The 27,981-nt window shown below is 38.5% G+C and overlaps 2 protein-coding genes across 4 annotated transcripts; one reads left to right on the plus strand and one right to left on the minus strand.

Moving 5' to 3' along the window:
• Positions 1–407: 407 nt before the first annotated feature.
• On the minus strand, positions 408–6,386 carry si:ch211-76l23.4 (uncharacterized). Its single transcript, XM_063903181.1, has 4 exons — positions 6,238–6,386; positions 3,996–4,139; positions 3,580–3,709; positions 408–1,249 (listed from the first exon to the last, which is right to left on the minus strand). Exons 2-4 carry the CDS (start codon positions 4,123–4,125, stop codon positions 1,018–1,020), a joined length of 492 nt encoding a protein of 163 aa, XP_063759251.1. The 5' UTR covers positions 4,126–4,139; positions 6,238–6,386; the 3' UTR covers positions 408–1,017.
• An 814-nt stretch (positions 6,387–7,200) lies between these two features.
• ift70 (intraflagellar transport 70) lies at positions 7,201–27,977 on the plus strand. Of its 3 annotated transcripts, XM_063903664.1 has the most exons (20): positions 7,201–7,387; positions 7,669–7,734; positions 8,815–9,024; positions 10,058–10,114; positions 10,268–10,403; positions 12,067–12,171; positions 12,281–12,409; positions 13,281–13,330; positions 14,597–14,749; positions 15,460–15,525; positions 15,647–15,700; positions 17,534–17,599; positions 17,803–17,879; positions 19,308–19,515; positions 20,658–20,729; positions 20,951–21,054; positions 21,724–21,802; positions 23,361–23,490; positions 24,966–25,120; positions 26,097–27,977. In XM_063903664.1, exons 1-19 carry the CDS (start codon positions 7,340–7,342, stop codon positions 25,100–25,102), a joined length of 1,947 nt encoding a protein of 648 aa, XP_063759734.1. In that variant the 5' UTR covers positions 7,201–7,339; the 3' UTR covers positions 25,103–25,120; positions 26,097–27,977. The 3 variants fall into 3 exon arrangements, with proteins under 3 accessions (XP_063759734.1, XP_063759732.1, XP_063759735.1); XM_063903662.1 differs by lacking the exon at positions 26,097–27,977 and having other exon boundaries at positions 24,966–25,642; XM_063903665.1 differs by lacking the exon at positions 26,097–27,977 and having other exon boundaries at positions 17,809–17,879; positions 24,966–25,642.
• Positions 27,978–27,981: the final 4 nt, after the last annotated feature.

Genomic DNA, 27,981 nt, shown 5'->3' on the forward strand with positions numbered 1-27,981 from the left:
GACGAATGTCAAGTTAAGACAAAGTAAAAAGTATTGTTTCACACAGATCGAGAACGCTGTTCTCCTATGTGAAAGTCCTGTGTTTATAAATGCATTTTTTATTGCGTGCGGCCAGATTATGTAACTTTACTGTTGTGTTTTTCTTTTGGGTATAAATGTATTTTATTTGGCATTAATCTGCCTTTACATTAGTCCTGCACTTCCACCTCTTTGGCTGAAATAAGTATTACAACTGCAAACCCACCCTACCAAGTATTTGTTTCTACCTTTATCACCTGGTCATAAACACAAAAGAGAAACATATTTAGATCAGTTGTAGAAAATGTTAAACCATTATTTGTTTTTCTCACTGGTCTTCCATATTCCACTCAGATTATCTGTTAAGAAACATCAACTGAAAAAATGAATGAATGCTATAAGTGAGTTTATTTCAGAGCTCATATAATGCATCAGCAAAGCCAAACCAACAAGCTTGTTTGTCCGACAAAGATCAAGATTAAACACAACAAACCAGGCACTTAAAACAAACAGGAAATCTCTCGGATCGAATCCCTCAAAATGTTTGTTGAGTTTTATTAAAGAGGATATTATCTCGTGAGGAAACTGAAAACAGTATCCGCTTTTCAAATCACGCCCATGTTGTAACTACACAGTGCTACTTTATTTGAATGGTTTGAGTTCGACAATTATTTACTGTATAGTTCCCCTAAAGAATCTATAATGTCATGATGACGTGGACAGTTTTGTTTTCATAATCCAACAATGCAATGCATCCAAAATGCAACCTAAATGTCAATTTCATTCACACAATTACGATGATTTTTTTCCTATTTAATGGAAGGACTAAATATATGTTCACAATATATCAACAAAATGTTTTGGGCCCACGGCAACATGAAAAGTTCAACTAAATATGGTTGGTACAATATTTGTATAAAAGGTGATATGAAAATAAAGGAAGATTACGACAGTGAATAAGACTGCCTGAGAAGAAGAAACAAACACCATTTTGGCTGTTTAGGCAGTCGTGGGCTTTTTCTTTAGCACCCTCCTCCCACCCTGCCTGACCACAGGAACAATGCCCCCACTGGGGGCGGGGCCTGCGTCAGCGTTGGTGTTGCGGCCCGCCTTGACCTCGTCGATGAAGGTTTCGATGGCGCTGAACTTCTCGGTCAGGTCACCTAGGTGAGCTTTGAGGGCATTGAACTCCTTGTAGAGGTCGTCTAAAGCCTCAGACAACGGCTGGATCCTAAACAGAAACAAAGATTTAAAATATATATATAATAAAATCATTTATAAACTGGTTACAAAGCCTTCGTCAAAGACATAAAAAAAATATGGGAACATTTGGCAAATAATAAATAAAAGTAGAATTGATAGGGTAGTAATGGCAAGGGAAGTATCACACTGAGATGATATTTGTGAGTGCACTGAAAAACTAAAGCGTTGACTTTGAGGTTGATTTCATTGTTAGTTGAAAGCAATTCTATTCAGTGTAAAACATTTTTTTAGGTTAAACATATTAATATTTCAACTAACCTAATACAGTTACATGTAACCTGTTGAAACATTACATGTAATTAGTGTCAAAGTTTCAGTTCTTTCAGTGTGTATGTGTGTTTGTATGTTCAAGGTTCAAAGGCTTAATTGTCCCATGCACAGTAGCTACAGTGTAGTCTAGGTATGTGTGTTTGAGATTAAATTATTCTTGCAATCTCTTGGATTAATGTATTTCCCGTTTGGCGTGTGTGTTGTCAAGGACCCAAGGGAAGTTATTTGGATCAGTAGTTCTGTAAAAAACGGAGAAAACCGGAACTTGGACTTTTAAGGGTGCTTTGCACTCATGATGTAGCGTTGCTGCCATAAACTCATTTATAGACTTATTTTAAAACCCAATAGGCACAAGTTCATCCAAACAGACTGTGCACTGATTTATAGTTAAATCCAAATAAGTATCATATCCAAGAAAACATTCACCTTAACTTAAGGTAACTTGTACTTAATAGTAATGGAGGATTTTAAATTGTTTTTTTCCCCACAGGAAATGATCGCACTAATCTTTCATCATTGGTGAAGGTTTAGTTCAACAACTTGTTTTAAAATTGACTGAGCACACGTCTCCATCCTCCTGTGTGTTTTGAATGAGCAGAATATTCCACATGAGTGAAACAAAACAGTTGAAAGTCCCCACAGGAATGTGGTTTATCCTTCAGGCTGAGAATACATTCTGTCCAGTACACTCTGTGGCCAATGGCGTCATAAGAAACTGCAGCTGACACTACAAATTAAAAGTCAAAATAGAAACGTGCCGAGGAGTTTTCCACAGAGGAAGTCTGGTGTTTCCTGCAGCTCACCACAGTTTAGAGAGACAGACATCATTATGGTGCAGTAGTTACATAAACAGTGATGGAGCAGCAAGTTTGATAGGATATTCTCCTTTCTTTTCATTTGGCCTTCGTAAGCAGCTTTCCTTCTCTCGCATTTTCATTTGCACTCATTTCTGTTTTAGTCCTTTTCATTTTATGCTTGATAGTCAAATCATTTTCACTCAAATGCTATTTTAATTATAAGTATGCCATGACCTATGAAGACTTATAATACTGTCACAAAAAAATCAATCAGATTTTTTAATGTTGCATCAATGAACAATACAAATATGTCTTATTGTCCCAAAATAAACACATTACATCGATTAAATTACATTAAAAATAACAATAGGAAATGATTGAATAAAGAATATCAATCAATGTGCTACAACGAAACGAACATAACAGTGTTTCAACATCGGCGTCATATAAAACATATCTATGATAAGACAATTTAATTTTCAGAGTCATTGAGCTGGCAAATACTTTTATACATGAGATTTCTTTGAACAGTTTGTTTTGAATTGGCTCCTGCAGCTGCAGACATTTCACATATTTGAACTTCTTTGCTGTCTTTGCCAGTAATTTGAATATGTTCCTCTGAATTTTATGAATTTCGTTTAATTAGTTTTGTTTAAACAGAGCAATACCGGTAGAACTGATTTTAACTTAACGGCACTTTGACTCAGCAAAACTTCCCTGAACACCGATATTTTTTAACAGCAGTAACTAACAAAATGAAAAGTTCTTAGTTTCCATTAGTTTTTTCCGATGATGACAAAGATCAAACTATATTCTTATCTATTACATATTGCAGTATTTCTTCCCCCATCATAATATCAATGCAACCCCTGTTCACAATGTAGCTTTAGAACCAAAGGCCTTTTCCAAATCATATAAACACATGCATATGTAAATCAGAATATTCCAAAACTACCATTTTCTAGGGTTGGCTTTTACCCAAAGGCATAGCCTAAACTTAATCGGAAGGCGTGGCTTCTGCTGTTGTTGATTCAGGGAAGAGGGACCAACTTTAAATGTTGGGTTTGAAAACCAAAACTAAGAAATCCTACCCATCCAACAATAGAAAATCCATTCATGTAAGTTATGTAAAGTTATCATATGCAGAAACTCCATAGAAAATACAAATACTTCTACCAAAAGTATGTTCGAAAGAAATACTTGCAAAGACAAATATAACACATTCTCGTACCTGGCGTAGTCAGGCAGCAGAGACTGGTGGTCATTCTGCAGGAGTCCTCTCATCTGGCTCAGGATGTCGAACCTCCAGTTGTCCAGGATCTGAGTCAGGTTAGCCACGCCGCGCATGTTCACCTTTTCAGCTGAGACAAGAAAGCACAATCTGCTCGTAATTCTGGGTTCTTAAAGTCAGAACCCACTGAATTGATTTATTTTGCTCAATTAACTGAACACTAGACACAAGAAATTGATAAAAGAGGAAAAATTGATGCTGTTTTCTGTCTTCCCACATTAACCACTCAAGTTTGGCCCCAACAGAGCTCCACACAGACAGACAGCTTTGCCTTCACCTCAGGCTGTGTAATCATGAGCCTAACCCTGAACTTGACCTTTGACCCGGGGTAAACACAGATTAATCTGGGTGCTCACAGCCATCCCTGAAGTTCCAGTCGTCCGTAGTGGCGGTTGACGTCGAAGGCGTGCGCCGCCTCTGGGCTAGAACCGTTACCGTGGTGACGGCTAGTAGCAGCATCAGCACCATGTTGAGTCTGGGGACCATGATTGGACCAGCACCTGCAGGGCAAGGTAAGATTATTTAGAGTGCATTTCAACAACATGCAATAAGAAAAGCTTTACCAAAAACCTTTAAAGCATTAAGACAAAGTGCATTCATGTAATAAATTACCTGTTTCAAATACAAACCCATTTTCATAATTTTTCAATTCAGTTTTAGAACATTTTTCAAAGGAATATTATTTAATTATTTGAATCTTGTTTAAATCCTATTAACTTTATGTCAAATTAGTTTTGGTTAGGCAAATGAGTCAGATCTTGCTAAACTAAAATTATTGATTGTTTATTTGTTTTTGAATTACAATATTGAGCCCACATTTGGCACTGTAGCAATTCACTAAATGATGCATTGCATCCTCAAATGCCTTAGAAGAAGTGTGGGTATATGTTTTGTTATTTGCACTTTATTAATGCAACAGTAAAATGCATTTTCCTGTGCTTTCCATGCATGATGTTCTCTGACTTCATTGTGCCAGGTTTTATTTTAACCTGTAACTATTGCTTTGTAGTCAGCATGCTGCAGGTATTACTCTCTTCTCAGCTCTGTGTTAAACACTGTTTTGCTTTCAATCCTGATAATGCAGAGAAAAGGGAAATCTAACTTTTCTGAGAACAAACTTCTTAGAGTCTTCTTGGCATTTCAGAGGGAGGAGCAGGAGCAAAAAAGCCCTGAGGATGAACTCTCAGTTATAGGGAGCGAGGCCAACAGCAGTCAAACACACACGGAGGCTTGGAAAAACTGAGAGCTGCAGAGACATGCAGAGTAGAAACTGCCTCATCAAGCTTCTGTTTATTCCACACATTCATCACTCCAATAATACACAGAGGCTCTTCTAGACTATACAGCTGTATTTAAATAAATGTAATTGAGAGACTGACCGGAGGCCGAGCTCATGCCAGAAAACTGACCATAAAAGAGATTTCAATTACAGATTTCATTATTCTTTTCTGTTTATTCTAAAGTGTGAAACATTAATTATCTCTGGGCTTTAAGACTGGGTCAAGTAAGGTTGTACAGCTTGGTGTAAATCAGCTAGAACAAGTTCAAAACATAGTTCCGACTTCTTCGGTCGATCTGCATGATAACTTTGATCATCCCGCCGCTGAAAATAGTTCCCAAACAGTGTAATATTTTCTCCTGTTTGTTTGATGAAACAGTAGGGAAATTACTGAGAAACTTAAAATAATGAAAGTATACATTTCAGTTTTGAAGAGTTATGACTTTAATATAAACCAATGGGCTGTAATCTGAGTGCCACAAACAGGAAGTTAAAAAAATATTGAGAGACCGACTAAAAAAGTGTTATTTTTGGTATTTTTTGATGATATTAAAAAATGAATAACCACAAGACTTTTCCTCAAACACTTCATATTGTATGGCCAAGGTACACTTTACTTGGGAGTTTATTTTGGAGTCATCTCTGCATAATTAACCATCTCGCTAAAAACTTAATTAAACACATAAACCCCAACTGACCCTGCAGGTATGCACACAATAACAGCCACAAGTATTTTAACCTTTTTTTTTTTTTAAAACCTCTCTCTGCTGCCGGTTTCTTAAACCCACAGCTTTTATTTCCTAAGCAACCAATATCTCATCAACTCAAACCACGCTCAATCTGGCAACCATGAAATAAGTAAGGCCCTGCGGTGAGAGAGGGCACGCTGAATAATTACAGAATTTCCCAAATTCATTCAGTATTTAAACTGCAGATGCCTCATTCAAATTCATGCTCAACATTATAAAAAAGCGGTCCTATTCCATTTCATCTCAAGCATGTGTTATACTTAAAGTGCACATTGATGCAGCATGAAAACCGACACATGTTAATTCTAAGCAGCAAAATTGCTAAAAAATTAAAACATTTTATTGAGTGCTAAAGTGGTCAATATTTTGCTTCCATAGAAGATATTCCTCTGCTAAAACTCTTGACCTTTGTGTCAACAAACTTTAGGCTCAAAACATAAAGTAGTACCTTTTACTTTTACTATCGTTTGAAAGTAAAATATTAACCTTTTTCCAGTTTGCCTTTTCTTTTTGTGTATAATCTGGCCTAAAAAGCTTTAATCAATATGATCCATATTTAATTGCACATACCTGTTGATCAGTGGAGTGTACCTGTTGATTCGCAGCTCCGTCTGCAAAGCTTCCCTGCAGTACAGACAAAGGCAGTAAGAGAGGAGAAGGAGAGAGAGAACACACACCCAGAAGCCTGCATGCACATGCATATGCACCCAAAAAAAACATACTCTCACTTTCAAACCCACTCACACACACACATACAGCATCTACCATTTCCCCGTCATTATGCCGTCCTGGAGGTCAGCATAGTGTGGTTGAGGTTTGAGGCAAAACTCCAGCACCTCGGTCAGTTTATCCTGTTTGTACTTATGTTGATCTCATCGTGCCTGGACTCTGCTAACGAGATCATTGGTGGTTTTTACCAGAATGTGCTTGTGCTGAGAAAGAAAGAAAGGAAGAAAGAACGAAAGAAAGAAAGAAAGAAAAAACTAGAAAATACCCTTGGCCTTTTTACCTTTTGCTTGAAATGCAACATATTAAAAAAAAAAAAAAATTGACATAGCCCCAAATCAAATTTGTGTGCCTTAAAGGATTTGGTGCTTATTAGAAAATAATCACACACACTCCAATAGGCCCACTACAGATATTAATAGGCAGGTTGTAGCAAATTACTATCTCTATCTCCTAGAGGAAATGTATGTTTTTACTGCGTGTTTTGTCTAGTGTCCCTGAAAAAAATAGTTTGTTTATTTCAATTATTGTGTTTTTGAGGATTATATCCACTGTTTAACAAATAGTTACATTAATATATATTAATTCTAAAAATAAATGCTGGTAAGATAATTTAAAAAACCTGCATGAAATTGTGAGTAACATTTGAAGAAAAACATGATGTTACATAAAAGTGTAGCTGGTTGTATCTCTCTGCTCAACTGCTAAATAAAGATTTGGGTGAAAAAAATGGAGGGTTGGCCAGCATAACTTTATCCTCTATGATTGGCTGTGTCACCCGTCTGTCAAATGTTTCACTTCCGTTCTGTTCCGTTGCTTAGTAACAGCTCAAATGCGTTCCATCCGTCCACTCTACAGAAGCTAACTCGATGTTCTATTTTTTAGGTTTGGTGAACACAAGCTGTTGGAAGTAATGGTCTATCTTTAAAACTACTTATTGGAAGCCATGGCAGCTATAAAAGACGGAGAGTATACGGCTACCATATACAAACTGGTGAGAATATTGTTGTTAAAGACGATGTTAGCTTTCAAGCTCAGTGGTAAGCTAGCATCATTATAACGGTTAGCTTTAACCCAAACTCCATTCGTTTTAGTGTTTCTATGTTAACCTATAACGGTTAGCTATAACCCAAACGCACATTTCACCCATAACACTTTCCCCGAATTGCGCTGGAATGCTTTGAAATTCGACAGAAAATTAAAATGACTAGCAGCAAATCATTCAATACAAGTTGAATTTTAGTTGTGTTTTTGTCTGTTTACATTACGCTACAGATTAGAGACGGACAGTATGTGGAAGCAATCCATATCCTCAACGGCCAACTTCAAAAACACACTAAGGTAAGGGTTCCTGTAATATGTGCTAAACCAATATACAAATGTTCTGAGTAAATCCTTTCTTTAAATTCTAACTGAGCAAGTATTCCTTCTCCTTCTTCAAACTCCTCTACCTTCATATTTTTTACAGTGAAATTGTATATGTTTCAGCATCTATTGATATGAATATGTTACCGTCTGAAAGCTTTTTAAACGTTATCATTTATTTTGCTTCAGGGATTTATTCGTTTTGAGTTGGAAACATTTAAAACAATCCAGTTTTTCATAACTGCCTGTTAAAATAAAAAACAGAGAATATTTCTTTTCAGGATGTCTATAGATATAGATCTATTTTATAAAAAAGGATGACATGTAAATGAATTGACTTAGAAATACAAGAATCTACTTTCTTACATTTAATTTAAATTGGAAAACCGGTTAAAGCTCTTATTGTAAAATAGTTGAAATGATAGTACATTAATCATTGAGTTAAAAATGAATTGCTATTAATATTATGATCATTATTTTAGCCCTTTTTGGTGCCGTATTATACTTTGACCAGCTTCTTTAATTTGTGTTTTTCTGCTTCTCTCTGTTTATTGGACATTTTCTTGACATACCATAAACCAGTCAATGGCGAAAACAATGCATAATAATGGCTAATAAAAATATAGTTGTAGTCTGAATGACTTCAAAGTTTTAAGCTGTTTGTCAGACAATCCAAGGCATTTAAAGACGTCACCTTTGGCTTCAGGATTTGATTTGTTACTACAATGTATTTTCAAATAGCAAATGAACAATTAAACGATGATTCAAAAAATAATTGTCAAATCAACCCATAATAATGGCAATGTTTGTGACTTCATATTTAAAAAACATGGGTTACACTGATTTATATTACCAGCTAACTTATGATTTAAACCTATTGTTTTTGAAAGGTAAAAGTACATTTGACACTATCATACTTCCTGGTGTGTTTCAGCTTTGTTATGTCTTGTGAAAAAAAATATTGGTGTTTTTTATTGTTTAACCACACACCCTTATTTAACACACACTGCAGAAGTTCGTCAGTTTCACTCCCTCATCCTTCCCTTTGTGTCACAGTCCAGGGCAGCACTCTCTCTGCTGGGTTACTGCTACTATCACATCCAGGATTTCACCAACTCTGCAGAGTGCTACGAGCAGCTCACCCAGCTGCACCCAGAGGTGGAGGCGTACAAGGTGTACTACGCCCAGTCTCTTTACAAAGCTGGTGCTTACCCTGAGGCTACAAAGGCTTCCTTCGTGCTAGATAACCCCAGCAGTCACATCAAGGTACAGCATGTACGCACTGCTAAGCTGAAAGAAAAAGAGGATATAAAAACCTTCTCTCTATTAAATGCCAACTTGTATGTAGCTCCACTAAGACTCACTGCATTTTTAATGGAATTTGGCTCCAGGTGCACCATCACTGCATCAAATGTACCATTTCAGAACAAAACCACCTTATTTACCCTGAATTTTTCACTCTGCTTCCTCCATCTGTTACACACATTCTATGACTGGAAGCAGTTGTTCAGCAGAACTGCTCTAACAAATACATATGGGCCATAAATGCACACCTAATAAAATAAGCAGTGTACAGCCCAGCAACTGGAAACATTTGTTATTACCAGGATTCAAAATAATGCTGATTTCATATGGAATTTAAAGTAATAATCTCAAAAATGTTGACATAGATTAATGTCTTTTAAGACTGCCTGTCACCCCCCATGTCTATTAAGACATTGATGTGTCGCTGTTGAGTAACACAATGGAAATCAAGCCTATTACCTACTGATAAAGGTCCTTGCATTAACAAGAAATTTGGGTGTGAAGTCAAATTGAGGTACAAAGTTAGTGACCATTTTCCAGAAAAAAAAACAGACTGCCCTGACTGACTTCTGAAAAGAAATTGAAAAAGAAGTCTTAGTTGGAGATAGTTTAATGAGCCTGCATGTGATACAAGAGGAAGATTAAAGTCTAAATCTAGTTTTATCACATGTTATAAAGGCATATGCACGTTGGTACCCTACCCGGATACCCAAATGCACGTGCACATTAACTCAAAACAGATTTTTTTTCATTTTATGTTCCCTAAAGGGTAATTATATCATTATGATTGATCAAGTACAAACATGATGTAACATCCACAGAAGATATGTGAATTAATCACAGGAAAAAAACTGGTTGAAGATGATAAAAATGAAGAATAGGTGTTTGGATTACAGTTGGTAGTTAATTGTATTGCTCAATTCTTATGCCACAATGTCAAACCAGCACTTACCTTTACGCCCCCCCCCCCCCTTTCTTTTTCTCTCTTCCACAGATGGTCAAGCTACAAGCCTGCATCAAATATTGTGAGGAAGATTACTCTGCTGCCAAGGTGACGAGGGCTCTCACATTATCTGTTTATGCATATGAATTATATACCATTCAGGTTTGGCAGTTTAAATCATCACTATCTGCTGCCAACACACACATCCATGCATTCACTCTCCACTCTCTGCACTATGTGTGTGTGTTTGTGTGTGTACAGTCACTGCTGGAGCAGCTTCCCCAGGAAGACCCGGACTACGCCTACAACATGGGCTCTCTGCTTTACCAGGACGGGAAGTACGAGGAGGCCTGCAAGAAGTTCACGTCTGCCCTTCAAGTGCTGGGATACGTGCCAGGTAGTTATCAAATACACACCGACACACACACACGCACACACACTAAACATGTATACACTTTAACTGACTCCTGCTACACAATACTGCACCACATGTGTATGTAGTTATTACGTCCAGCCACAACTGGGCGGTTAAAAAGTTAGTTTCACAACACTTTGGGAGTGTTGAAGTGGTTTGATAACATGATTTTTAAAGGCGAAAGAAATCACACAATAATAAATTGACTCCTTAAGTGGTCGTATTAAGCTTTTTCTAGTTTTCATTTTCCTGCAGTGTGCTACTGTATATGTTTTTGTGCATGTAAATGGTCTACAAAGGATAAAATCCCACAGTTCCCACCTGATGGAGGATGTTTCTCTCCCACACACGCCCCCGCCCCCCCCGCTTGAAACAGCTCCATTGGACTCCTTTGTTTCCTCCCATTAAATATTAACTTCACTCTATAAAACTTGTGCTGCTATTGGCTAGTGCTCCAACACATTTTACATGATAGGCTAAGGGGCAGGACATCTCTAAGCGGTTGACCAATCACAACAGAGCCTGGGGTCTGGGCTGAAAAGAGGTGCTGTAGCAAAGGTAGTATGAGGAAAATAAAGAGTTTTTTGAACATTAAACATGAGACAAGTCACAGTAGAGGCACAAAATGTAAAAAATATTAACTCTGAAAATGAGCATCACATGTGTTCTTTAAGAGCCGCTAAAGTAAATGATTTTTGTAACATACAGCCCCGGAACCACTACAGCATTATTAGATTCTCTGGTTTTACTATTTATAGGTATGTCTTTGAGTTAAATGATTATTTTTATTTTTTATTGTATTCTATAAACTACTGACAACATTTCTCTGTGTTGGAATTCCACAGACACTGGAGTGGCTGCCATACATGCAGAGATAAAGATTTAAGAAACATGTGGAGTGGTCTCTTCATTTATTCCGGAGCTGTATATTTAATATAAATGATGCATCTATTACGTCTTATCCACAGACCCCAGCCTCATTTTGTAAGATGCTTTTATGTGCATTTTCTCCCAAATCCCCTTGATTTGTAGGTGAGGCGGTCTTTGCTTGATTCAACTATACTTCTTTATTGTAAAAAGATCACATTTAATTGTGAAAGTACTTTCACTTAGATGTCCTAAATGTGTGCACAGGTCCAAATAGTGTAAATGAAAACCTCCCGAGGGTCCACTTCTTTCAGTCCGTCTTATTTCTGAGATGAGCCAATATCTTAAGGGGAATGGCAGTAGTGTCTTTGCTCTATTACATAGATATGTTATGAGTATTCTCCCATATTACTGTCCCTGTAGCTTCATCTATCTCCACTCCAAGGTCTTGAGCCCACATTTGCGAGAGTGCAGCATTTACTTTACTGGACTTGTAAACGGGCCTCATACCACCGTCCCACTATAAACCCATTGCTTGGTATTTTATTGGTGCCATTTCCAGATTAAATTTACACCATGTTTGACAATGATTGATATCCCTTTTGCGTCAAAATGTTTTGCAGTAGTTAATCAAAGCAGCACAACGTGAAGGGGAAAAGTGGAGGCAAATAATATGACAAGAGAAATGTAGGCTATCAAGTCGAGATTGGGTTTGAAATCCTCTCTAAAAGAAGCATTTCAATTTCATCTTATTATTTTTTGCTCCCTTCTTTCTCAGCTTTGTCATACAACATCTCCCTGTGCTACTACAGCCTGAAGAACTACGCTCAGGCCCTCAAATTCATCGGAGAGATCATCGAGAGAGGCATCAGAGAGCATCCAGGTAAAACTACAGCTGTCATTATTCCATGTGTGTTAATTCAGCAAAAAATGGAATCACGAGTCTTCTTATATTATTCGATGATCATACAACAAATCTTTTTTGTTACCAGAGCTGAGCGTGGGGATGACAACTGAGGGCATCGACGTGCACAGTGTGGGTAACACGCTGGTGCTGCATCACACCGTCCTAATCGAAGCCTTCAACCTCAAAGCGGCCATCGAATACCAGCTGAAGAACTGTAAGCTCCTCCCTCAGAGCCTCGGACTCTCAATATGTAACGAGCATACAAGCAGGAGGATGAACAACGTTGCTTCGTGTTCACATAATAACCTTAATTTCTCGTAGAAATAATAACTCATTCAACAGTTATTTCATGTATTGCCAGTCTTCAACTATTTAATTGCTTTGTGAACCTCATTTACTATATTCTACTTGAAGTATCATCAGGGTTCTGGGGAAAAATGTCTGCCTATTACTGATGCTTTCAGGATGCATGAAAGAGGAAGACTATAAGCTGGATACATGGATTTTAAATATCCAGAGATATGGCGTCTATGATCTGTCAAGCCTTAAGGATACATATCTTTAAAACAAAGATATTAACTTGTTTTTGTCCTTAAGAAAAACCCATATGGCCCCTTTTAAGTTTTGATTAGTTATTTATGTATGTATTTATTTGCATATTTACAGTACACACCTATTAAAAGACAGATAGTTTTGAAGGAGAGTTTAGAAGCCAAACTTGTCTAATAAAGATAAATCCCGTTAGATATCAATGGTCATACTTAAAGAAAAGCAAAAGAAAAACAAACAGAGCATGATATTTTTGAAGTTTCAACACTAAGTAGTAATTACAAAAGTGTCAGAAATATACAGTTCACAAAGAAATAGTAAAGCTAATGTAGATAATGGGTGTCCAATAGAGTGAGGCGGGTCCAAAGTGATGTAGGGAATTCAGTCTCATGACAAGTTCTTAGAGTGTCTTGAGGAATAAGACTGAATGTGAAGGTGAGTTTAATTAAATTAAATTAAGTAGTAGACACACTGACTGTAAAAGACTAAAACCAACTGCTTCCTTTTCTGTTTTGTTTTCCTTTGCTTCCCTGCAGTGAAAGGAGCTCAGGAGGCTTTGACAGACATGCCCCCCCGATCAGAGGAGGTAACTGTCATCAGCCATTCACATCTGCTGTGTGTGTGTGTGTGTGTGTGTGTGTGTGTGTGTGTGTGTGTGTGTGTGTGTGTGTGTGTGTGTGTGTGTGTGTGTGTGTGTGTGTGTGTGTGTGTGTGTGTGTGTGTGTGTGTGTGTGTGTGTGTGTGTGTGTGTGTGTGCCCCTTGGCTAGGCGTGATATTTTCTTCTGTAATGTGAGTTAGTGGTGCCTGGACCTGCCCGCTGACAGCCTGCAGTTAAAAGAGATGAATAGAACATTAGAACAGAGGCAGAGGTGTGAAGGCTTACAGGGAGGTAATGAGAATAGTTATACTGTCTTCAGACTGCTTCATTTACATTAATGTACAGAGGGGGTACCGTCCTTGACCAAGTTTGGAACTGCCTCTGAAATGTCATCACTGTCCAGTTATCCAGGGATACAGTGAGAGAAATGTACAACCAGTGCCCCCTAGTGGAGTGTAATGGTACTGCGGTTTGTCAGTCCCAACCCAAAGATATTCACTTTAACATGAGAACAAACAGACACAAAGCAGAGAATCTACAAATCTGAGACTGGATACAGAATATTATGTATTTTTACTTATCCACTGTTATTTGCAACTCTTATATCAGTCAATCAATAAAACTTAAATTATAATGCAAATTGTGTTTATTCACTCAAAAGTGCTTTCCAAGAAATTAACCAAACTTAGTCAAATGTAATGTAATGTAATTGTTCTGCTTTGTCGTGCCTGTTATAAAAGCATGCAGCAGTCTAAATGACAATTCCAGGTTTCAAATTAAAATTCCACATACTAAATGCCAATTCCAAAGTTCAAATCCAAATTCCAATTTATAATTCCAGGTTCTAATTCAAAATTCCAATTCTAGGTTGTAATTCCAATCCTATTTCAAATTTCCAATTCGTAGTTCCAATTCTAAGTTCTGTAATTCCAAAATTCAATTCCACATTCCAAATCTATATTCCAAATTCCTATTCCAAGTTATAATTTCAAATTCCAATTTCAACTGGAAGTTCCAAATTCTAATTCCAATTCTTATACCAAATCCAAATTTCAATACCAGATTGAAAGTAAGTAGTAAAACCAAAGAAAAGTATAGAACAGTACAAATATTAGAACATTTTATTTCATACTTAAAAATAATAAGTTGTTTTGTTCTTTTTGACTTAATACAGGCAGCATTGTCAAATCCCAGTTCTTAGACCTCAGTACTTTATAGTGTTTTATTGTGATGTATTGTGTGTGTTTTTTCAGGAGCTGGACCCCGTGACGCTCCACAACCAAGCTCTGGTGAACATGGACACGGAGCCATCGGAGGGCTTTGAGAAGCTGGCCTTCCTGCTGCAGCAACCCTCCTTCCCCCCCGTCACCTTTGGGAACCTGCTGCTGCTCTACTGCAAACATGAGGTACTTTACTCACAGGCTGCAGGGGTATCGTCATGCACCTGAAAGATCACAGAATGGATCCACTCTAGCTTTAAGCACGCTTGAGAAATTCATTCTTGTTTGCTCAAAGGCTTCTGAACGTAATTATTGCACCGCACTTTCCCACCCAGTCTGTGGCAGATTGACAAGAATGTGTTTTTTCCCCTAAAGGTTTGTTTCATTTCATTTCTCACTATATGTTGAGCCTGCCAAACAAACACTACCGTCATCCTTCAAAGAGGCAAATACTTATTATGCTAAAACCAAAAAATTCTGTTTTCAATGTAAATAAGATTGTGTTTTGGCACAGAAATACAGTTCAGCTAAACCGATAACAGCAGCCATGATGCCAAATACTGTTCTATCATTTGGGGATGTCATTGGAGAATTTTTTAAAGGAAAGTTCACTTCCATTCAGGGCCCTTTAACAAATTATCAGAGTTTGATCTCTACTTAAAAAAATATTAAAAATACTGATACTAGATTAAACAGATCTTCATGATACAGGGAATTATCATTAAACTCCAGGACTCCAGGTGTCAGCATTTTCCTCCATACGACCAAAGTGAGGGTCCGTGCGGGGAGTAGCACTGTTTTGAAAAGGATTTGGAGTCATGTGGTGCGAGTGTTAGTGGAAAGAGCTGAAAACACACACGTATTAATGTCACTGATGGACTCTCTCTCATTCTCAGTACTTTGACCTGGCTGCTGACGTCCTGGCAGAGAACGCCCATCTCACATACAAGCTCCTCTCACCGGTAAGTTACACTCTGAACCAATCCTTGTGTTTTCAGGTCCTAATTCACACTTCAGGAACTCTCATTTTCTGTCTGTGTGTGTGAACAAATAAAAAATGCTGTTGTTGTTTTTCCTTTCCAGTACATGTATGAGTTTCTTGATGCCCTGTTGACGTGCCAGACAGCACCAGAGGAGGTACTGAACATTTATTTATTTTTTTACAATCAAAGCTGTTTGTATGCTTGCAGTAATTCCCAGCAACCTCAGCAGCACTGAGCTATTGTAAGCACACACATTCACCATAACACTATTAACAATGTGTCACATTTGTGTTGAAAGCTTGCTCCACTGACCCCAACAGGTCAAACCACCATTAATGTAACTTTTCTTTAAATGATAGTATCTAGGTTTATAGGTTTCAAGGTTTTATTGGTCATATGCACAGCAGATACAGCGTATATGTTGGCAATGAAAATCTTATGTCCCATGCTCCTCCAACAACTCAACATACATGGTGCGAATGAGATAAATAAAATAGTGCAAAAAGAGAGAAGAATATTTACAATAACAACAATAAAGATTTGAGGATGTAAAATATATACATATGTGGAATACATTGAGAGTATTTAAATACTTTACACTGTTGAATGAGGAGGTATGGACAGATGCATATATTATGTATAGCAGATGTATATGGCAGATATGTATAATATATAGATATGTGTACTATAAACAGATATGTATGGCAGATGTGTATAATATATATATATATATGTATGTGTGTACTATAAACAGATGTGAGTAGACATTCACAGAGCTCAGGAGTTCAGCAGTCTTTTAGTCTGTGGTATAAAACTGTCTCTGAGTCTGGTGGTCTTGGTCCGGATGCTGCGGTACCGTCTGCCAGACGGCAGCAGACAGAACAGATTGTTGCTGGGGTGATGGGGTTCCTTTAATATCCTACCCGCCTTCTTCCTACACCGCTGGGTGTAGAGGTCCTCCATGGATGGCAGCTCCGTCCTGGTGATGTGCTGAGCAGTTTTCACCACCCTCTGTAGAGTCTTACGGTTGAGGGCGGTGCAACTGCCATACCAGGCGGTGATGCGGCCAGTCAGGATACTCTCTATGGTGCACCTCTAGAAGTTGCAGAGTATCCTGGAGTCAATGTTGAACTTCCGCAGCCTGCGGAAGTTCAACCTCATTTACATTTGAACAGTAAGGTTGCAGCACCCCTTCAGGGAGGATGGTTTTGGTAAGGGCATTCAGCGTCCCTTAATGTTCTTGGTACATTAAAGGACGCTGTCGAGCCGTCTTGGATAGGACCCTGGTGTGATGTGTCCATGTCAGGTCCGAGGAACCTGAAGCTGCTGACTCTCTCCACAGGAGTCCCGTCGATGGTGATGGGTGTGTGTGCCTCTCTCTGCCTCTTCCTGTAGTCCACAATCAGCTCCTTTGTTTTGCTGATGTTGAGATGGAGGTTGTTGTCCTGGCACCAAGATGTCAGGGCTCTGACCTCCTCTCTGTACGCCGCCTCGTCACCGTTTGTGATCAGGCCGATGACGGTCGTGTCGTCAGCAAACTTGATGATGGTGTTGGAGCTGTGTGTGGCCACGCAGTCGTGCGTGAACAAGGAGTAGAGGAGAGGGCTGAGCACACAACCCTGAGGGGCTCCGGTGTTGAGGGTCAAGGTGGAGGATGTACTGTTGCTAAAAGGGAGAACACTGTGATAACTCAATAAAAAACAACTAATTTTAAGTTTTATTTACATATAAATTGCACTTTTTAAAATTCCAAGAAGCACATCTTAGCTAAATGTTGGAAAGTGTGGATTTCAAAACAACCTGTTATGGAAAAAAGGTTTAAGGTAAATATAAAAGCTGCTTAAAGTCACCCCATAATTACTTTAAGCATATTAATCTAATTATATTATCTGGGCTAAAGCCAACCTTTTCATTTTGTAATTTACTCTAAATTTAGTTTTTTTGTGTGTTTGTTCGTCCATCAATAAACTGTCTGTTTATTCCCCAGGCTTTTAGGAAGTTTGATGAAATGAACGGCAAACTGACGGAGCAGTTGCGGAAAATGGCCAAGCAGGTGGTTTTCCTCCTTTGTTCTTCATCATTTGTTATGCATTGTTCTGTACGCATGCGTATCTGCTCATATCTTAATACAACAAGACACATTTCAACCAGTAATCTGCCTAATGTGTACGACAAGTCATCAGGAAACACTGCGTACATTATGAAGAGTGGATTTTGCTGTTTTTGCTGAGTGTTGTTTTTGTCCTCTCCTGTAAGGTGCAGGAGGCCAGGCTGGCTCGGGATGATGAAGCTCAGAAGAAAGCTCTGCATGACTACGACCTGATGCAGGAGAAGTGAGGACACACACAAACATATATTAATATTTAACCCTCAGCTTCTATTTAGCTCACTAATTCACTACATTCAGTGGAGGAAATAAGTATTTGATCCCCTGCCAATTTAGTTAGTTTAACCACTTACAAAGAACTGAGCAGTCTGTAGTTTTTATGGTAGGTTTATTTTAACAGAGATAGAATATCCAAAAATATCCAGAAATGTACATTAAAAAAAGATATAATTTAATATGCATTTAATTGGGGGAAATAAGTATTTGATCCCCTTGCAAAACATACTTTAGGAGAAGGAGGTTATCAGCCAATATTGTCCGATACATAGCCCTCCATCATCCCCTCGATGCAGTGAACTGCCCTGTCCCCTTAGCAGAGAACCCCCCCCCCCAAGCCTCATGTTTCCACCTCTGTGCTTGATGCTGGGGATGGTGTTCTTGGGGTCATAGTCAGCATTTCTCTTCCTCCAAACACGACATGTCGAATTGATGCCTAAGATCTTGATTTTGGTCTCATCACTTTCTCTTAAGCCTTCTCTGAGTCATTCAGAGGTTCATTGGCAGACTTCAGACGGCCTATACATGTGCCTTCTTGAGCAGGGGCGCTGCAGGATTGAATCCATTACGGCGCAGTGTGTTACCAATAGTTTTCTTGGTGACTGTGGTCCCAGCTGCCTTCAGATCATTAACAAGTCCCTCCTCTGTAGTTCTTGGCTGACCCCTCACCTTTCTCATGATCATTGATAGCCCAAGAGGCGAGATCTTAGATGGTGGAGCCCCAGACCGAGGACGATTGATGGTCATTTTGTGCTTCTTCCATTTTCTAATAATCAAACCAGTTGTCTCTTTCTCACCAAGCTGCTTGTTGGTGGTCTTGTCTTCTATTCCAGCCTTGTGCAGGTCTACGATCTTGTCCCTGATGTCATTGGACATTAGTTCCACCATGACCACAAGACCTGTCTCTGGTCTTACCCTCGGTGGAGAGGTTGTAATCTGATTTATTGACTGTGAACAGGTGTCTTTATCCAGGTAACGAGTTGACATCAGGAGTGCTTTCTTAGAGATAGAGGACATATTTAACCGGTCAGTGGGAGCCAGGAATCTTGTTGGTTGCAAGGGGATAAAATACTTATTTCCCACAATTAAATGCAAATCAATGTATGTCTTTTTTTTAATCTACATTTCTGGATTTTTTTTTTGTTGATATTCTGTCTCTCACTGAAAATAAACTTACCATTAAATTGACAGACTGTTTTCTTTGTAAGTGGCTAAACTAACTAAATTGGCAGGGGATCAAATACTTATTTCCTCCACTGTAACTCCTCTTAGCTAAAGAGATGTATTAGTATTTCCGCACCAGCCCTTTCTTCTTAATCCCGACCCGTTGTTTTCAACCTCCATCCCCAACATTTATCTGTCCCCGGTTGTTTCCCAGGTACATCGTGGTGCTGATGGCCCAGACCAAGATCTACTGGAACCGGGAGAACTACCAGATGGTTGAGAAGATTTTCCGAAAGTCCGTAGAGGTGTGCAACGAGGACGACACCTGGAAGCTGAACGTAGCCCACGTGCTCTTCATGCAGAACAAGTACAAGGATGCCATCGGCTTCTACGAGCCCATCGTCAAGAAGCACTACGATAATGTGAGTTCTCATGAAGAACATGGAGAGGACGCTGGCACGGTCTGTTGCCGCTTCTCCTTCTCAGCCAATTTTAGTTATTTTTTAGCAACGATTCTATTATTTGCACGGATTATGTTGGTTGTTTCTACCGACTCCTTCCCGGACAATGCTCCACTATCCTGCAAATCCCTCGTCGGCTGGACACAATAACAACAGCCAACCTCCAGTGGAACATTACTAAGCTATGAGTGGTTGGGTTTTTTTTAAACCCCTTGTAGCCCTTTGAGATTATTTTCAAGCAATGAAAGGTGCTTTATAAATACAATTTATTGTTATTATTATTATTATTATTATTATACATGTAAGGAGGGAGACTTTGATTATTTGAGAAATAATGCCTATCTACAATACCGTAAAAAATTACTAAAATACAAGAAACAAACTTGGATTTTTTTCTAACATGAAATTGGTAAAAGTACAAGAAAACCACTCCAAAATGTTTCGAGATAATAAAGTCATACATTAGAGGGAAACAAACTCATAGTTAGTTTCTTTGTTTTAGTTTTTTTCTTAGTTTTTTTGGAGATTGGGAATTAAATCTCCATATTTTCCTCCCAATATGACCTTCATGGCCTTACTAGTCCATCGTAAACACAGGACACTTTACAAGAGTATGGTATTTTGAAGTTAAAATGCACACAATTCATTTAATCAGCCCAAGGTCAGGACTAATCGTTGACAGTTTACCTTTTTGTCCAGGTGGAGCAGTGTAACATTCAGGAGTGTCCTTGCAAGTGCAAACCCTCGGTAAAAATAGATGAGCAGCTCTGCTGTGTCTTCACATCTGTGCATGATATCAGTGTCATTATTTTCTGCTGTGTGGGTTATTTTTGTTTTTGTTTGCAGTGTTTTCTGACATCTGAAAATGATGAGTTTCGTCCAATTTCAGGGAACTTCAGTCCCTCAGCTGAGGGTTTTCTTTCCTCACTGAAAAATGACACTTTAATCATTTTCTATTCTAAATTACCTTTAAATCAGTTTGTGGGAACTCGCACGCACCCTGGATTGGTTATGAAGTTCTTTTCAGATCTGAGTGCTGGAAATATCTTGTAAAATGAACTTAAAATGTGTGTGTTTGTGTGTGTGTGTGTGTCCCATTGTAGATCCTGAATGTGAGCGCTGTGGTCCTGGCTAACCTGTGTGTGTCCTACATCCTGACCAGCCAGAATGAGGAGGTACTGTACACAGAGATGAACACAATTTAACCAAAGATACTGTAGTAGAACACCTTTTTCTATTTTTACTACTTTTTAAAATGTACTTCAGAGGGAATATTTAAACTTCTACTCTATTTGTCTCTGTATGGAAACAACATATGTAGCACCATTATCACTCCTCTGAATCTTTTATCTTCAGTATGAATAGTCTTTATTCCCCGCCTCTCGTTGTCTTTCAGGCTGAAGAGCTGATGAGGAAGATCGAAAAGGAGGAAGAGCAGATATCCTACGACGACCCCGACATGAAGGTGTTCCACCTCTGCATCGTCAACCTGGTCATCGGGTGGGTGCTGCATGTTTTTTAGTTTGTATTAGACTGGCTTCGAAAAACTAATTGTAGCCCTGGAATAAAAAAAAGACTCCTTTACTATAAAGTTCACAATTTTATAAACTTGCGACGAAAGTGTTTATTATCAGATAAACACATCAGGCATTGTCTAATACATTCTATCATTAATGAATATAGAGACAAATATGCCATAAAAAAAGTAAGGAAATATTCAAATTTATGTGAAATCTGAGCAAATGATGGTTTATTTCAGGTATTTCTTTCCTATATGCAGCAGTTCATATATTCTTTTAAATAAAGGAGCAGCAGGCACTCACAGCAGCTTGGTTTATCAACATACTGTATAACATTTGGCCAGACGTTGAGATGTTTACATTGTTTTAAATGAAATTATAATTAAGGATACTTTGTTACTTTTTAACAATAATCCACATCTGTTAAATAAATCTAACAACTCACGGTTCGATTATTAGCTTTTCCTGAAGCTTTTAACCGTATCCCAAAGATCATTCCAGCAGATTAACCTTGCCAGTATGACATCAGCTGAGCTAAGGGTTAGCGACTTCCTTTCAAGGTGGAAGAAAAAGGAGGGGATGTCAACATATTATAGAATGGTACAAAGGACCTTTTTGTAAGTATTACTGTTCTGTTTGTTTTTTTCAGGACACTGTACTGTGCTAAGGGAAACTACGATTTCGGCATATCTCGTGTCATCAAGAGTCTGGAGCCTTACAATAAGAAGGTCAGCCATTGAACTTTTCCCCGGGTCCTTTTTTTAGAAAGTTTGTAGCAAATGTTTTGAGTAAGGGATGAAGGGCCATGTGTGAGACAGTCATTAATGAAAAAGAAAACATATCGAGAGGTTGGCCAGAGTACTGACGCGAAGCAGTGGTCTATTCTCCTTAGCAACCGTCTTTTCTCCTTATCAGCGGTCTGTTAGCGAAAAATAACAACCTCTGAAAGGTAAAAATTGACCAGTCGGATTCAAGTACTCAACTAAGCAATGTAATAAAAACAGATCACATTCAAGGCACATTTTTAAGGCAAATATTTTGTTGTTTATTGTGCATCTAGCAGTACTGATGAATGATACACGGACCATGAACACAACTCCAAGAAAGTGCTCGGCATTAAAACGTCCAATTTAAAGTGCAGGCATCATTTCTTTTGAAACCAAAAGGAACCATCTGAGCCCTCCCGGATAAGAGTCCCTTTTGATCTGTAGTCACAACATCAGGCTCTGGCTGCAGCTGAGTCCACTAAAAGCTCCAGCTGAGAACACAGGCTGTCGTCCTGAGCCCCCCTCTCCTCCTCATACAAATCACCACCATAGACTCACACTCACAGGGACATCAGAGAGGAATGTGGAGCCACTACAACTTCAAGCTTTTAATCGAACCATCATGTCTGAACTCCTTCCAACAGAAGGAAGAATTCACTGCCACAGATCCTTCTGTAAAGACCAACCATTAATACAACCAAAACAGAGACGCTAGCTTCTACTAACATTAAAGCAAATACCAGTTTAGTTTTATTCTGGCGCCCCCTGTGGACAAAAGCGACAGTGCTTTCAAACTTGTTAGCGTGTGGATTTGAAAAATAATTTAAATTGGAAAACATCAGTTTGCAGGATGAATTGCAATGAGGTGATCTTTTGGCTATGTCAGTATAATAACTTTAATATGACAAAGGTGTCATTAAGTTTTTAATATACAGATCCGGAAAAAATGAAGAGACCACTTCAGCATTATCAATTTCTCTGGTTTTACTATTTATAGGTTTTTCTTTGAGTTCCATTTTTATTTATTTTTTTATTCTATAGACCACTGGCAATTTTTCTCTGTGTTGGAATCCAACAGACACTGGAATGGCTGCCAAACATGTAGGAATTAAGATTTAAGGAAAATGTCGAGTGGTCTCTTAATTTTTTCTGGGGCTGTATATAAAACCACGTCTCAGCCAAGGATGAATCTTGTTGTCCCCGTGCTATTTCACCGTCCTCTTAATTCTCTTCTATTTCTTTTTGGTGAACCTATTACACTATCAGTGACAACAACAAAATATATATTGTCCAAAAACATAACCATGTGTTTAAGACATATTAACACAAGTAAGCTTGAAATGTAGACATAGGTGAGTTGCCAGATTTTGAGTAAGTGTGTGGCGGATACAGAAAAACTGGAAAATGTGTCTCGGAAAATAATATTTTTAGTGCCAGAATGTGGTTTGTGGAAAACTGATCCAATATTTACTTTGGTGAAAGATTTTTTTACTGTGTGTGTGTGTGTGTGTGTGTGTAGCTGGGAACGGACACATGGTTCTACGCCAAGCGCTGTTTCCTCTCCCTGCTGGAGAACATGTCCAAACACATGGTCATGCTGAGGGACACCGTGGTACAGGAGTGTATCCAGTTCCTTGAGCACTGCGAGGGTAAGCAGCGTTCACACAAACACACCTGCAAAAGTGCTGGCCCACTGGGACAATACTTGATGTTTCAGTTTGCAACACACACTATTTATCCGAGCAGAGATCCATATTCTTTCACATTTCAGTTTTTAAATGACTTTTAAATGAATTTTGGAAGTCAGCTTCTATCTGGATATTTTCTGCAGCATCACCATCAGGTCCATATTGGTTGTATACTGACTATCATTCTCTTCTTAGCTAAGCGACAGTGAGCATGTCTGACTAACTAGCTCACAGTAGTAACCTCACACTACTTCCACTTCCAGAAGTCAGCCATCTTTATTTAGCTACATCAGTTTGTGGGTTGTGATGGTAACTTCTGGAGCAATGGGGGAGAGCTGGAACTTTGAGGGCAAACACTGAAGGTTTATAATGAAGTTAGCGGCCGCAGAATTGACAAGACATGTGCTGCAGCCACGAGTTGACACAGCGGTAGCCCGACCAATTCTAAAGAACTCTACTACAATACGAGGTTTTAACTAGTTCAGAATGTATAATCAACATTCCTCATCAGTGAGACTAAACAAATATGGATCCTAAATCTAACTAGCACCTACGTTCCAGATAAGAAGGGCTTCTAGACGTCCCTGAACAATAACTATCTCATGGTAGCTTGTGCTCGGTCAGAAAGTGGCATCAACAAGCTGCCCCTCCTTAAGTGAGATTACAGCAACCCCAAGGCCGAAAGACCTATGCCATGGGAAAAGAGACAGAGGAAGGAGAAAATGATGAACTATGTCAAAGGCTAACACCCAAAATATTCCCTAACACAGGTGACATAAAGAGAAACGCTTTTTTTCACAACAGCACATTGCTCAAGAGCTGGGTCAGCGCAGGCTAATGTTAGCAGCTCTGTCCTGATCTCTGTGGATTTTACAGTTCATATTCTGCAAACAGTTATTCGCCTTTAAGAATATAAAGAGCTATAGTTTTTCATGCCATTATCTACAGGTTTATTCATTTATTATCTAGAGATACTGAAGCGTGTCTTCTTGTGAAACAGGTGTATTCATGTGGACTTAGGACATAACAAATATCAGATTTCTCTGCAACAACTTTTTGTTTTCTCAAGGTCAGGGGATTGTTATGAAGAACTCTAAAAAGGAATGTGGGTGCAGGAGGCAGACCTTTTGGGGAAGATATACGACCTACAACACATCAAATGTGGATTCATAACCACTTTCTGACTGCAGCTGACAGGAGCATAGTTTTCTCCTTGTTTTTTGTTGAAGTTTTATATTTGTTCTCATATATTAGTGAAGCTGGTGCTCAGAACAAGTTGTTTTTTTACATGTTTGTATTAAACGACAGTGATAACAACAGAAAAAAAAGGGTGCATAAAAGTAGCTTTGTTTGGATTTTACAATATAAGAAATAGGACTTAAGTAAAGAAAGGTATGTGTTCAGTGTGAGCTAACCTCAGTGTGTCTCGTCTGTAGTGTACGGTAAGGAGGTCACCGCCATCATCGAGCAGCCTCTGGAGGAGACCCACACCCACATCGGCAAGAACACCGTCACCTACGAGGCCAGAATGATCAAGGCGCTGTTCTACGAGGTCATTGCCTGGAACAAGTGACAGGACTCACTGACACATGTGAGGTTTTTTCCTAGATTAAAGGATAATGGACAATGACACAGATACAACATAACAAGTCTTCTGTGCAAGCTCCTTATTCCTGGGAATCAAAACACTTTCTGAGTTCTGACTCCATCGGGCAGCTTTTGTACATCTCTGTAAAGCTTTTATTTTGAAATTGAGTCAAGCTGGGGGAGTTTTGGCGAAAAGATGGCCCCAGCAGATGTGACAATCAGTTAGTGTTCTTTCTCCATTCATGGCGTCTTTCCTTCACTTCACAGACTCTCAGCCAGTAATATTTATTTCCTGCTTTTGTTATCAGTACTACTTTTATACCACTATATGTGTAAATACAGCAGATTTTACTTTACTGGTCGGCTATTCTCTTTACATGAAATACACAATACATTTTGTACGTTAGTTCATCGACAGATATCCTCTTTGGTTAGTGCAGGTTGTACAGCTGCCTCCTAGCTTTATATCCAGAACATACAAATCATTTAAAGATAATATTTTTGGAATAAAAATTGCTTACAGTGAGTGAATATTTCATGGCCTTATAAAAGGGATGTTCCAATCAGGCAGATTGAAAATCAAAATGGTGGATGTTATTAATTTAAGAACTTTGACAGACAGATCCCCCAGAAACACATCTATAGGAAACAACGAGTAAAGGTACGTTTATTTTAAAACTACCCAGATTATTGAATATCATCTAAAATCTTATACACCTTTCCCCTGTCTCGATTGGGCTGCCAGCATTGACATTGTAAAATTGCAAGAATTAGAAGGTTATGAAATATAACAATTTCCTATAAGTCCTCAAACCTTCTTATACTTTTATACATCCTCAGGGGTCGTTCCCACCTAGGGTCTGTCTTAGTGATCATGGAGCATCTGAATTATCTTAAAGGAAGCATGCTATATATACAAAGTGCCGAAAATGTATCAACCAATAACTATAAACGTCTGATATTATGCTTTTTTTATTCAGATAATTCATAATACAAAGCCAGATCAATCTACAGACCCTGGTGCAGTTTGGGACGGTACGCACATTTACACAAGTTGCTTTGTGATCTGCCAAACAAAACAAAAAAGACACAGAAGGAAAAAGCAAAACATTAACGAAAAAGGTCAGAAGTCTGTTTTTTTGTTAAACCTTTTGATGTTAATTAGATTAAGTTAGTTCAGAGCTTTGTTGTATTAGATTATACTGTACATGCTTGATACATGCTACACTTTGGCATCAGGTGTGTATAAACTACAATTATCAACTTCTTTTTTTTAAATACAAATATTTGAAAATACGTTTTATCGGTATTGGCTGTGAGAAGCAGAAAGGGTGCAAACTGCATTTTGTCTATCAAGAGCTAAAGATCAAGATCCAAATCTACTATTTTCTAATTGCATTTTATTAGCATTTGGTTGCCTAATGGAGCTAATTTTGTGTCCCTAACCCCTCATCTTTGAAGCAGGTGATTATCAGGTATCAGTATCAGCTAAGAAAATCCAAATTGTGCATCCATAACATATTTACATCAAATTGGATAAAAGTACCAACCAGTAGATCGCAATTAGCTCTGTAACTATCGTAGTATTAAAAGCTTTTACTTCAATGTAATTACAGATACTATAAATGTAGTAAAAGACAAAGTATTAGCGGCAAAACACCCCATTTCAGAATCATATATAATATTAAATGGAATTTTAATCTATGCATTAAAGGTCACGTGTTATGCGATATTTGAAGGGTAATATCTATACAAAACTTGTCTGTGAAGTGTTTTGCTCAAAATACCAAACAGATCCCCCATTGTAGCATGCCTCATCCCCCTCTATTTCAGCCCTGTTCCTGAAGTGCTGATTCTGTGACTGTCGCTTTAAATTTGAGCTGAGCTGAAGCTGGCCACGCCCCTTTGGAGCGCATGCAGCCCTCTGTCTGAAGAGAGAAGTTTCTACCGGGAGAAGATACTCAGCTGAACACTGCCGTGATTAAACGCCATATTATGTTCCAAACCACATCCAGCATTATTTCTGAAACACTTCTCAGTGTTTACCGCTAGAACAGAGACATTATATGCAGGGGCGGCTGGCCCATAGGGGGCGATAGTGCACCGCCCTCCTTAAGCCAAACGAAAAAAAAAAAAAAAAAAAAAAAAAAAAGAGAGAAAAGAGTTTATTTTGCCGGTCTAAGTCTTAATAGTATAGTCCAAACAGCAGCCTGAATATCGCTGCGACAATCAGCAGCCTGGATGTCACTGTCCAACCAGTAGCCCCGCCCCCTTGGGGCGATATCAGTCAGATTGAAAATCGCCCCAGGCGCTCTCATAGACTTACATGTTGAGACTCGTTTTTTCAAAAATCGAACGATACAATGCATTTCTATGGGCTCCGGGGGGGCTTGCCCTAACGTGATTTCGTCATACGCAGTTACGCACTGATGCGTGATTTTTTTGAACACGCCCCTTTCAGTAAATGATTCAGTTTCACAGAATCAGCAGCATGCACGTCATGCCTGTTGGGTCTGTTGGTTTTCTATACCTTTACTAAACCTGTAAACTGTATAGTGGTAAATGGAATATGTTCTGGAAAATTTTGATTAATTACAGTTTTGATTATAGTATAATTTGATTTGATTATTGCTATGGCATCCATGATGGCTATAAATTGTAGACTGTGCTAAAAGTGATTTCAAGGGCAAACTATTAGATGACAAACTATCTGTTAATGTGTGTTTTATTGTGGAACCAAATGTATTGTATATTTTATGTCTGGGGTTGCATCTAGTGGTTGAAAACCAAATTAAACAATGAGATGTGACACTGTAAAGCTGGCTATCTGACTTTTATTTATTATTATTTTACCCATTGAATGGG

This window comes from Eleginops maclovinus, chromosome 16, assembly GCF_036324505.1.
Source record: "Eleginops maclovinus isolate JMC-PN-2008 ecotype Puerto Natales chromosome 16, JC_Emac_rtc_rv5, whole genome shotgun sequence".
Taxonomy (NCBI): Eukaryota; Metazoa; Chordata; class Actinopteri; order Perciformes; family Eleginopidae; genus Eleginops; species Eleginops maclovinus.

Coding starts and splice junctions, on each gene's coding strand:
- ift70 (XM_063903664.1), top strand. CDS start 7,340: ATGGCAGCTATAAAAGACGGAGAGTATACGGCTACCATATACAAACTG. Junction 10,115..10,267: donor AAGATTACTCTGCTGCCAAG/GTGACGAGGGCT, acceptor GTGTGTGTACAG/TCACTGCTGGAGCAGCTTCC. Junction 23,491..24,965: donor GTTCCTTGAGCACTGCGAGG/GTAAGCAGCGTT, acceptor TCTCGTCTGTAG/TGTACGGTAAGGAGGTCACC.
- si:ch211-76l23.4 (XM_063903181.1), bottom strand. CDS start 4,125: ATGGTCCCCAGACTCAACATGGTGCTGATGCTGCTACTAGCCGTCACC. Junction 3,710..3,995: donor CTGGAACTTCAGGGATGGCT/GTGAGCACCCAG, acceptor TTCTTGTCTCAG/CTGAAAAGGTGAACATGCGC. Junction 1,250..3,579: donor CTGCTGCCTGACTACGCCAG/GTACGAGAATGT, acceptor GTTTCTGTTTAG/GATCCAGCCGTTGTCTGAGG.